Genomic DNA, 12,712 nt, shown 5'->3' on the forward strand with positions numbered 1-12,712 from the left:
CTTGTCTAGCCACCCTTATACTTTGCAGATTAATATCAATTGGCAACACTGCATCATGACCGTAAACTAACTTATACGGGGTGGTTCTAGTAGATCCTCTCGGAGAATTTCGGTAAGCCCAAAGAACTTGACTAAAAGTTTGGTGCCAATTTCTTGGCTGCCTTCCAATGTGTTTTTTAATTAATGCAATCATAATTTTATTCGCTGCCTCCACTTGTCCATTGGCTTAGGCATAATATGGTGTAGAAGAAAGCATTTTTATATCCTTAGATTTGGCATATTTCTCATGACCTTTTTCCCAATAAACATGGTTCCTTGATCAGTGGTAATAGACTGAGGAATTCCAAATCTATGCACAATATGCTCCTCAATAAAATCTATTATTTCATTGTAAGTCACCTCCCTTAGAGGGATAGCCTCTACCCATTTAGAAAAATAATCAACACCAACCAAAATGAACTTATGACCTTTAGAAGACGGTGGGTGAATCTGTTCGATAAGATCTAGAGCCCAACCTCTAAATGGCCATGGCTTAATTATAACATGTAATTCTGACGCTGGAATATGTTGAAAGATTCCATGTTTTTGGCATTCTTCACAGGACCTGGCATAGTTTATACAATCTCTTTGAATAGTTGGCCAATACAATCTTCTCCTATTTATCACCCATTTCATTTTTTCCCCTGATTGACGGGCACCACAAATTCCCTCATGCACTTCAGCAAGAGCCAAGTATGCTTCTTTTTCTCCCAAACATGTCAAGAGGTTTCCATCAACAGATTTCTTAAACAAGACATTACTTATTAGAACATAACTTTGAGCCCTATATTTAAGTTTTCTATCGACACTAAGACTTGGATTTTTTAAATATTCTACAATTGGTACTCTCCAATCTTCTGGGTCTAGTTTTTCTAATGACAACACTTCTCTTTCTCTCAAAGGCATAAATATGTCCTTTATCCTTACCAATTTTTCTAGTGTTGAGGGCTTGATCTTATATCTTGAAGCAATTTGAGCTAATTCATTTGCTTCTTGATTTAACTCCCTTGGAACATGCCTTACAATGACACTATCAAATTTACTCAACAACTCTGTAGCCACATTGAAATACTTTCTTAAATTTTCACTAACACACCTATATTCAAATGATACTTGACGGACTACAAGCTGTGAATCTCCAAAAATTTCCACATTTTTAACTCCTCTTTCTAATAATAATTCCAGTCCCATTATTAATGCTTCATACTCTGCCTCATTGTTGGAACATGAATAATTCAATTCAAAGAGAAATTTACTTGGCTCACCACTTGGAGAAATAATTAAAATTCCTATAGCAACACCACCCTTATGGCATGAACCGTCAAAATATAATTTCCAAGGCACCAAACCAATGAAACTCAGTAAATTCTCATCAATGTCAATACAAGGGTGATCAACCAGAAAATCGGCTAGAACCTGACCCTTAACCGCTCTTGCAGGAATAAAATGTACAGAAAATTTCGTTAAGGCCAGCATCCATTTTCCTAGTCTACCATGCAATATTGGAGAAGACAACATATATTTAAGAACATCAAACTTAGAAATTATATAAACATTCCTAGGAATTAGATAGTACTTAAGTTTTAAACAGGAAAAATATAAAGCTAAACAAAGTTTCTCAATTGGAGAATAACGGCTCTCAACATCATTTAGAACATGACTTAGATAATAAATCACTCTCTCGTTACCATTCTCATCTTCTTGAGCCAGCATTCCACCAATTCTTACTTCAGAAGCTGACACGTAAAGTTTTAGAGGTGCTCCATGCCTTGGAGGTGTCATAATAGGAGGATTAGTCAAATACTGCTTGATGTTGTCAAAAGCTTCTTGATGCTCTATTTTCCATTGGAACTCTTCCTCTTTTTTCAACTTTATCAGAGGCGCAAAAACCTTGGTTTTTCCTGACAGATTGGAAATGAACCTTCTAAGGTAATTGACCTTTCCTAAAAATGCTTGCAGTTGCTTTTTGTTAGCTGGAGGAGGAGCCTCTAAGATAGCCTTTGCCTTATTTTTGTCAATTTCAATCCCTTTTTTCTGTACCAAGAAACCAAGAAAATTTCCTGCACTCACACCAAAGGCACACTTTAATGGATTCATTTTTAATTTATGCTTTCTCATTCTTTCAAATGCTTTCTTTAAATTTTCTAGATGCTCTTTTTTAACATTTGATTTGACAACCACATCATCAACATAAATTTCCATAAAATTTCTAATAAAGTCATGAAAAATTTTATTCATCGCCCTTTGATAAGTTGCACCAGCATTTTTTAACACAAATGGCATCACAACCCATTCAAAAGTTCCTAAAGCACCTGGACACCTAAATGCTGTTTTTGACACATCTTCCTCAGCTATGTATATTTGTTTATAACCTGAATATCCATCCATAAAACTTAACATTTTATGACCAGCAGTAGAATTGATGAGAGAACTTTTGCGTGGTCTAGAAATTTGCGGATAAATCCTCGTTGCAAGTATAGTTTCTAAACCTTCAAAAGTTCTTTCATACAAACATTTTGGGTGTCACAAGTAACAAACCCCTTTAAAAATTGTTAACCGAGTATTCAAACCTTGGGTCGTCTTCTCAAGGAACTGCAAGGAGGTATGTTCTTATTATTGGCTCTAGAGATTGTGAATTCGGGGTTTCAAGAATGAGGAATAAGTAATATAAATGGCAAGTAAAATAAATGGCAATTAAAATAAATAAATACTGTAAAGCAACTTTTGGCAAGGTGAGAGAAATTAGAAGTCCAACTTAGTTATCCATCTCAACAATAATGAAAGTTGTATCTTAATTCCACTTAGTTAACCTTTGAAGCAAAGGTAAGTCAAGGGACTAATTAGTTTGACCTTCGAATCCTATTTATTTCCTAAGAAAAAGTTGGGATTATTGAAGTTCAGTTCAATTAGCAAGATAACGATTATCACTTACGCTGAGTTTGATAACTGTTGAGTTACTGATTTCTTAACCAAGACCGAAAGGGGGAAAAAGTAAATTGCTGGAATAAAATATCTTCAGATCGGAAGCAATGGTAACGTAAATAAAAGCAAGCAATCATAAACTGAAAATACCTCAATTATCATTAATTCAAACAATAATCTGTGACATGGAATAATTCATAAATTATATTATAAAAGTAAATAATTAATTCAAATGCTGGAATAAATAAATAAAGTGAAAGGGAAGCTTAAAAACAAAGGAACAAAAAAACCTGGATCGAGAGTCACTCTTACAAGCTAAGAGAAGTCCTAAATCCTAATCCTAAGAGAGAGAGGAGAGAACCTCTCTCAAAACTAAATCTAAATCATGGGAAGTAACAAAAATGCGAGCCCCCCTCTGAATGGATGCATTCTCACACTTTATAACCTCTAGTTTATGCTGTCTGTACTTGGATCTGGGCCAAAAAGGGCTTCAGAAATCGCTGGGGGCGTATTCTGTAAATTCTTATTCGTGGCCTCTGTCACGCGTCCGCGTGGGTCACGCGGTCGCGTCATTTGGAACTTTTCCTTGCCACGCGGTTGTGTCAGTCACGCGTCCACGTCGTATGCGTTCTGCTTAAGGTGCGCGGTCGCGTCAGACATGCGGCCGCGTCGCTTCTTTGCTTCTGGCACGCAATCGCGTCATCCATGCGATCGTGTGGGTGCCAGTTTCTTCAAAGCTCCGTTTTGCACTTTCCTTCCATTTTTTGTATGTTTCCTTTTCCATCCTTTAAGTCATTCTGCCTTAGAAAATCTGAAACTACTCAACACACTAATCACAGCATCGAATGAAAATAAAGATAATTAAAATAATTAATTTTAAAGCTTAGGAAACATGTTTTTCACATACACATAATAAGGAAGGGAAAGTAAAACCATGCAATTAATATGAATAAGTAGGTGAAGGATTGAATAAATCACTCAAACTAAGCACAAAATAACACATGAAATATGGGTTTATCAACCTCCCCACACTTAAACAATAGCATGTCCTCATGCTAAATCCAAGGTAAAGAATAAGGTAAGGTTAAAGTGGTGGAATGTTATGCAATGCAACCTATTCTAAATGCATCTACCTAAATGAGTCATGCAATTCTAATTTATCCACTCATATATAAAGCTTACATGTAGCCAAATTAATTCACATTCTCAAGGAGTCATATATATATATAGCCAACCCTCAAATAATAAAGCATTTTAGCAAATGAGATGGGAAAGAAAAATATTGTACAAACTTGCAAAACAATTAGTAATTTAAGCACAGATATATGTTGATGAGTTATTGAACCCTCACTGGATTTGTGTTTACTCTCTAGTCACTCAGTATTTATTGGGTTTATTCACTCTACTTTTCTTTTTATTCTTACTTTCTATAACTTTGTTCTTCATCTAACCAATCAACAATTATAGAATATAGTCACACCAAAAATCATGAGGTCTTTAATTAAGGTTGTAATGGGGCTAAGGTAAAGGTAAGGATATATGTATAAGGCTAAGTGAGCTAATAAGTGAATCCTTAATTAGACTAAGATCTCACCTAACATACATATTTAGTAAAACAAAACTTGTTTACCTATTTTTCCATATTTTCCCACTTGTTGTTACATGCTCATGCTTCAATTTTTATTTTTATCCCATGTGCATTGCTTTTATTTTGCATTGGGGAATTCTTTTGTATCCCGTTTATTAAATACTGAAAAATAACTCTTTTTTTAATGCACATGGTAATTGAATAACTTTGATTTCTCATGAGCATGCTTCCCAAATTTTCTGAGTTATTTTATTTCTTTCAACTTTTCTACCTTTTGTTTCTATCATCCATGTTCCCAATAGGTTTCCCACACTTTAATCTATTCATAATTTTCTATCTTAAGCTAACCAAGGATTTAACTTGGGATTTTATTTTGTTTTTCTGCTTAAAGCTAGTAGTGTTGCTAAATAGAATAAAAGGAATTTTAAAGGCTCAATGGGGCTAACAAAGGTGATGTAAAAGGTAGGCTATTTTTGGGGCCAGTGGGTTAATATCAAATAATGGCCTCAATCATTCTTTTGGTATGTACCTATATTCTATATTCTATATTCTATAATTGGACATATAGATTAAAACAAAGTAAAGAACATCAGAATAAAAAAAAGAAGCGAAACACACAGGAATGAAATTATGGTTTGAACATAACCATACATTTAAGCTCAAGACTCACAGGCTGTGTGTTCTCTAACTCAAGCATCATATATCATTCATATATGTTATGCAGGTTTAGTTAAAAATTCCCATTATTCTCATAAAAAATTATTTAGGGTAGCCTTTAAAGTTTTAATGTTTCTCCTTGATGAAATGTTGTTAACTTAACTATATGATGTAATGCTATATATACAAGGTTTATGGATTTAAATCTATTATGTTCAATTTCCTAGCTTACTTCCTTTTTATATTTTTCAATTTAGACTATGTTATATTATGCTAAAAAGGGTAAACTATACTAATTAATCCGCTAATAAGTCAAAATTGCAAACGAAACTAAATAACTAAAATAAACTAAATAGCTAAAATATGAACTAAAAATGCAAAATGCAGAAATAGAGTAGAAATACATCAAAGTAGCAATGTATAAGTACTCAGAAAATAACAATAAAAAGAAAAATACAGAAAAATATCCAGAATAAAAGAAAAAGAGATGTAGTGGTTCACCAAAATAAAACGCCAAAGATGGCGACCTCCCCACACTTAAAGTGAAGCATCGTCCCTGATGCTCAATCAAGCCGGGTGTGAAGGGGTGTCATCACTGGTAGGGATGGTAGCTAGAGGCTTTGTGGTGGTGGTGGGCTGAGGGTCTGGCGGCTGTAGAAGAGGTTCGGACTAGATCGGGATCTCCGAATCTGCAGCCTCAATCTGATGTGGGACCTCCCGGTGTGGTGTATCCTGCTCTGCGCCTGCCTGCTGATGGGTCTCTGCCTGGGAATGAGTCTCATCCTCGTGCTCAGCCTCCTCCTCCTCTGATGGCTCTGATGGTGTGTCGTGCTCGGAGGGGATGTCAGCGCCCTGTTGGATCAGCAGCTTCAGATGCGAATAGCGTCGCCTGCTGCGACGCTCCAATCACTTATACCGACGCCGGTTACGGCGCTCCATCTGATCAAGCTGTCGGAATAGGCGGTGGACTGGGAGGAATCTCCTCTTTTGCGCTTGCCAGTAGCCTTGCCTTTTCCTTTCCTCTGTGAGGTAGACATCCTGAAAACAGAAAACCAGGATATGGATAAAAATAGGAAAGCAAATAGGCAAGTAATCAAAGAAAACTCAAAGTGGCAAAGGAGAATTAGAATGAGGTAAATGAGTTAAATAAATGTGCATTAAGGATTGTATAGCAGTTTAAAAAATTTGAAAGGAATAAGTTACAATCTAAAATGTATCAGAATTCAAGTTAAATAGAAAAATTGTCATTATGCCATGGTTAGAAAGTTAGAGGAAAGTGAAAAGTCAGAAAAGAGATTTTAAAAAGTTAGTATGGTTAGAATTTGAAAAAGAAGTTAGTAAGTAAAATTAGTGAGTTAGTAAAATGTGGGTTAAAATAAGTGGCATAAAGAAAATAGTCCACGTAACAAGGATTCACAGGTAAGAATAGAAGTAACTCATAACCAAACAAGGAAAACAATTGGATGCTGATTCAAAGAGATATAAAGAAGAATTGGAATCAGAGCATCACAGATGCAATTTATAAACCAGGAAATCAAAGAGGATAAGAAAGCCTGCCATGGTATTCATGAAATGGTTTGGTTAAAGCAGAGGACAACAGAATTTAAAATGCCAAACCAAAACATGAACATCTTACAAAAATTTGGGCAGCATTCCGGCTAAAAATGGATTATCCCGAAAAATAAATAGCAATCAAATAGAATCTCACCATGGTGACCAAACGTTCTCCGTGATCCATGCAATTGAGCATGATACCAATTCGTATACTTTGAGGTGAAGCGTGGAACCTTATTGAACCTTGTGCACCAACTCTGAGTACGAGCCATTTCCCTCTTACTCTTAAAGCCGCAAAGAGCTCTAAGCTGGCCATCTGTTTCAAGCAAACCATATTCAAGTGAATAAGTAAAGTTATAGGTTAAGGATTGTACCCACTTGAAGCTTGTATTAGGTGGTAATGGCCTTGGGATGGGTGTTTCCGGTGGTTCTGTAAGTTCTACTCCCTTGTGCTCTTCTGTGAATTCCTCCACTTCCTTGCAAGGCTCTACAATTGTATCTGTGTCCTGGTCAAAGTCTTCTATGTCTTCCTCATCACTTGAGTCATAGATTGGAGGTTGAGAGAAATCTACCTCCGCATCATCTTCGCATTCACTTGGGGAAGATTCTTCGATCTCAGAGAATTCACTTGCGGATGCAAGTTCATTACTAAGAGAGCTAGACTTGTGACTATCATCATCAAGGGAATTCGCTTCTTAGACTATTCCGTTTGATTCTTCATAAGCGACTTGCCTTGGGGGTTGTGTACTATCCTCCTTAGCATCAACTGTAACGTCCCTAACGGAGTTATCCTCAGCTCTGGATTCCCATGGAGGTTCAGCATCTCCTAGATCTTCAACCAACTCTTCTTCTTGAACAATGACAGCTTCTTCTACTTGTTCTAGTACAAATTCATTTCCTGTCTTGTCCACTGGAGTTTTTGGCATCTCTTTCATGCTCCGCTCTTCATTAGACTGTCCACATGGAGTTGTGGCAGATCCTTGTATATTTGAGCGCCTAGAAACCCATTGAATTACTGCTTGCTCCAGTTGTCGAATGGTGGTTTGAAGATTATCTACTATTTCCTTTAGGCGAACCTCTGCTTCTCGGGTTGCCGGACTTGGACATGATACATAATAAAGTGGTGGTGATTGGGAGTGATTGGATTGGTAGTGGGGTAAGGAAGGATCATATGGTGGCGAATGGTGAAAAGAAGCTTGTAAGTGTGGTGGTTCGAGGTTATGTTGAAAGGGTAGCCTATATGCACGGGGTGGGGCTTGTTGGTAGTTACAAGGTTGTCCACCGTATCTTTCAGCTGGGTATGCATTGTAGAATGGTCTTTGTCCAGGATATCTCGGAGGGTGTTGTTGCCTAAAGGGTTGATTAGATCCTCTTGGCTCCATCCATCCTTGATTGGTCTGACCTTGATGCATATTCCTGTTGTAACTTCTATTTCCTTCAACAAAGTTAGAACCAAACTCAAAGCGAGAGGGGTGAGAGTTCATGGTAGCAAATAAAATTAAAAAGGAAAATTAAAAATAAATAAACAAACAAAAGAAAAATATTTACAATAACCAATAATAAGATACACGTTAGCAGTTCCCCGGCAACGGCGCCATTTTGATGAGAGAACTTTTGCGTGGTCTAGAAATTTGCGGATAAATCCTCGTTTCAAGTATAGTTTCTAAACCTTCAAAAGTTCTTTCATACAAACGTTTTGGGTGTCACAAGTAACAAACCCCTTTAAAAATTGTTAACCGAGTATTCAAACCTCGGGTCGTCTTCTCAAGGAACTGCAAGGAGGTATTTCTTATTATTGGCTATGGAGATTGTGAATTCGGGGTTTCAAGAATGAGGAATAAGTAATATAAAGGGCAAGTAAAATAAATGGCAATTAAAATAAATAAATACTGTAAAGCAACTTTTGGCAAGGTGAGAGAAATTAGAAGTCCAACTTAGTTATCCATCTTAACAATAATGAAAGTTGTATCTTAATTCCACTTAGTTAACCTTTGAAGCAAAGGTAAGTCAAGGGACAAATTAGTTTGACCTTCGAATCCTATTTATTTCCTAAGAAAAAGTTGGGATTATTGAAGTTCAGTTCAATTAGCAAGATAACGATTATCACTTACGCTGAGTTTGATAACTGTTGAGCTACTGATTTCTTAACCAAGACCAAAAGGGGGAAAAAGTAAATTGCTGGAATAAAATATCTTCAGAACGGAAGCAATGGTAACCTAAATAAAAGCAAGCAATCATAAACTGAAAATACCTCAATTATCATTAATTCAAACAATAATATGTGACATGGAATAATTCATAAATTAAATTATAAAAGTAAATAATTAATTCAAATGCTGGAATAAATAAATAAAGTGAAAGGGAAGCTTAAAAACAAAGGAATAAAAAAACCTAGATCGAGAGTCACTCTTACAAGATAAGAGAAGTCCTAAATCCTAATCCTAAGAGAGAGAGGAGAGAACCTCTCTCAAAATTAAATCTAAATCATGGGAAGTAACAAAAATGCGAGCCCCCCTCTGAATGGATGTATTCCCACACTTTATAACCTCTAGTCTATGCTGTCTGTACTTGGATCTGGGCCAAAAAGGGCTTCAGAAATCGCTGGGGGTGTATTCTGTAAATTCTGATTCGTGGCCTCTGTCATGCGTCTGCGTGAGTCACGCGGTCGCGTCATTCGGAACTTTTCCTTGCCACGCAGTCGTGTCAGTCACGCGTCCGCGTCGTATGCGTTCTGCTTAAGGCGCGCAGTCGCGTCAGTCATGCGGCCGCGTCGCTGCTTCTTTGCTTCTGGGACGCGATTGCGTCATCCATGCGATCGCGTGGGTGCCAGTTTCTTCAAAGCTCCGTTTCGCACTTTCCTTCCATTTTTTGTATGTTTCCTTTTCCATCCTTTAAGTCATTCTGCCTTAGAAAATATGAAACTACTCAACACACTAATCACGGCATCGAATGAAAATAAAGATAATTAAAATAATTAATTTTAAAGCTTAGGAAACATGTTTTTCACATATTATCACATAATAAGGAAGGGAAAGTAAAACCATGCAATTAATATGAATAAGTGGGTGAAGGATTGAATAAATCACTCAAACTAAGAACAAAATAACTCATGAAATATTGGTTTATCAAGAATCTATCAACATATCAGCTATAGGCATTGGATATTCATCTTTTGGTGTTGCAGAATTTAAATCTCTAAAATCAATGCAAACCCTTAATTTTCCATTCTTTTTCATGACAGGGACAATATTAGAAATCCAGTTGACATACCTTGCTATTCTTATAAACTTAGCCTTAAGAAGTCTTTCAATTTCTTCTTTAATCTTCTGCACGACTTCAGGAGCAAATCTCCTTGGTGGCTGCTTGATAGGTTTAACATTGGCTTTCAATGGCAATTGATGTTCTACCAATTCACGACTCAAGCCTGGCATCTTTGCATAATCCCATGCAAAACAATCGTAATATTCCTTCAAAATCTCCACCATTTCTTTTTTGAAATCATCAGGCAGCATCTTGCTCACATATGTTGGTCTAGGATAATCACCGTTACCAATATCTACTTCCTCCAAAGGATCCTGCACTTCAACCTTTTTTACAGTGTCAGTATTATTATTTTTTTCAAAACCTAAAGGACCATCATCATATATACAATCATAAGGTACACTGTCAATGCACTCTTCTCTGTCTGCCATATAGGCTGACAGCCGAGCTAGTTGGCTCGTCAAGCTCATCTAAGTTTCTTCTGAGGCCACATTCGCCCCGGCCTTAGAGACCAAAATAAAACCATTCATATCTATTTTGCACATCTCAATATTTTTAGGATTAAATGCATTGGTGTTAACTGTCAGCGGCTTGACTCCAGGATTATACATCCTGAACTCCACATGCATTTCATCATAGTAACAGGTACTATTGTCAGCAAGAACTTCTTCCACTCCTCTATCTTAATTCCAGAAAATCAATTTTTGATGTAAAGTGGATGGAATAGCACCCATTCCATGAATCCAATCACATCCCAAAAGCAAGTTAAAACCAGCCTTTGAAGGAACCACAACAAATAGAGTTGGCCTATTGACAGAACCAACCTCAATTGACAGCAGAACCACACCTCTAACAGAAGAAGTCTTTCCGTTAAAATCTGTCACCCCAATGCTACTTTTAATCAGATCTTTTTCAGTCTTTCCAAGCCTTCTCATAATTCTTTCAGGCATGAGATTAACAGCAGCTCCCCCGTCAACCAAAATTTTATTGACTATCCTTCCGTCAACACGAGCCTTGATATGCAGTGGACGCAAGTGTTCCTTATCATTTTCAATATGCTTCTTAAATAATCCTCCACCACACATATTGTCGTCTAGCAATAAGCATTCGCTTCCAGAAAAGACATCATAACAATCATCTTCTAATGACTCTACTTCCTGGACTTGACTATACTCCTCAGGCAGTATTGACACCACAACTATAGGTTGCTTAACACCAAATATTGCTTCTAAGCTGTCATCAAAACCAGTGTCAAAATTATCAATAATTAAATCTTCATCCTTTTCTCCCTTGTTTTCAACCATTACCCTATTCCCAGCAAGATTCTTCTTGACATTTTTATTGCATTTAGGGTGATTAGAAGAATTGCCTATTTCTGCAGACTTGGCCATGGTTGGCAAAGGAGGAAAATCTACTCCATGTCCCTTGTATGGATCCAAAGGAACATACTCAGGTATATTCTCCTTCTGCTCAAAAGTTGTAAAAGGAGAATATTTTGAAATATTTTGACAATTTGGCCAAGGAGAATAATTAGGAACCTGCTGCATGTTAGGATTATAACAAGAATAAATTGGCTTTGAGGGAATAGGCACATTTTTTGGAATATATATACTACCTCCGTCTTGTACATGATTCATGTTCCATAACTGAGACTCATAGTACCTGGGCTTGAAAGGTCTAGGCTTCACCCATTTATTTTTTCCTCTTGCAAAAGCAGTAGGTTGATTCTGCATATTTCTCACATTCTGGACCCATTTATTGTTTGAGATTTTGGTGGGAGAAACTCTTGTCTTTTGAGAAAATCCATCAGGTCTTCCATCAATCATGACCACAGTCTTCATCTTCTGGTTGACAGGCTGTACTCCAGTGTTGTTGACGCACTTGTTCAAAGGAGTTTGACCGCCCAACTTTTATTTTCCCTCGGCTATCTTCCGCTTTAGCTCGTTAGTTTCATTTTCTTTTTCAGCAATCTTCTTTCTCAACTCAGCCTTTTCTTTCTCTTCAATTTTGTACTTTTCAAACTCTTTTGCAGCTTCCTTGTCAAAAACAGCATTGCACTTTGGGCACATGGCGATGGTGCTGTCAGATTCTTTAATTCTCAACAAAAAATCTAACAGATCCTCACCAGGATGAGGATAAACTACCTTCTTATCCTGTTCAAAGACTCTCAGGTCTTTATTTTCATCTTTAGCACTAACCATTGTGGCATCAACTTCTACCATGTTGACTGACAAATTGAATAGCTCGACATAATTTGAGTCAGCAGCAAATGGTTCAGTGGTGGACGAAATTGTGATTCATTCTCTTTGTATTTGCATGAGATTTATTTAATGGCTCTTTGCTATGTATGGACACAACTTCGTTCAACTTAACCAGCAAGTGTACTGGGTCATCCAAGTAATACCTTACATGAGTAAGGGTCGATCCCACAGAGATTGTTGGTATGAAGCAAGCTATGGTCACCTTGTAAATCTCAGTTAGGCAGATTAAATGGTTTATGATAAGTTTAAAAATAAATAATAAATAGAAAATAAAATAGGATAGAAATACTTATGTAAATCAATAGTGGGAATTTCAGATAAGCGTATGGAGATGCTGTGCTCCTCTTGAATTTCTACTTTCTTATTACATTCATCCAATCCTTCTTACTCCTTTCCATGGCAAGCTGTATGTAGGGCATCACCGTTGTTA

The 12,712-nt window shown here is 36.8% G+C and overlaps 1 protein-coding gene across 1 annotated transcript; it reads right to left on the bottom strand.

The window, feature by feature from the left end:
* Positions 1-258: 258 nt before the first annotated feature.
* On the bottom strand, positions 259-2,136 carry LOC130963029 (uncharacterized). The gene has a single exon (XM_057889180.1). It carries the CDS (start codon positions 2,134-2,136, stop codon positions 259-261), a length of 1,878 nt encoding a protein of 625 aa, XP_057745163.1.
* Between the last annotated feature and the right edge of the window lie 10,576 nt (positions 2,137-12,712).

Source organism: Arachis stenosperma, chromosome 2 (assembly GCF_014773155.1).
Source record: "Arachis stenosperma cultivar V10309 chromosome 2, arast.V10309.gnm1.PFL2, whole genome shotgun sequence".
Taxonomy (NCBI): Eukaryota; Viridiplantae; Streptophyta; class Magnoliopsida; order Fabales; family Fabaceae; genus Arachis; species Arachis stenosperma.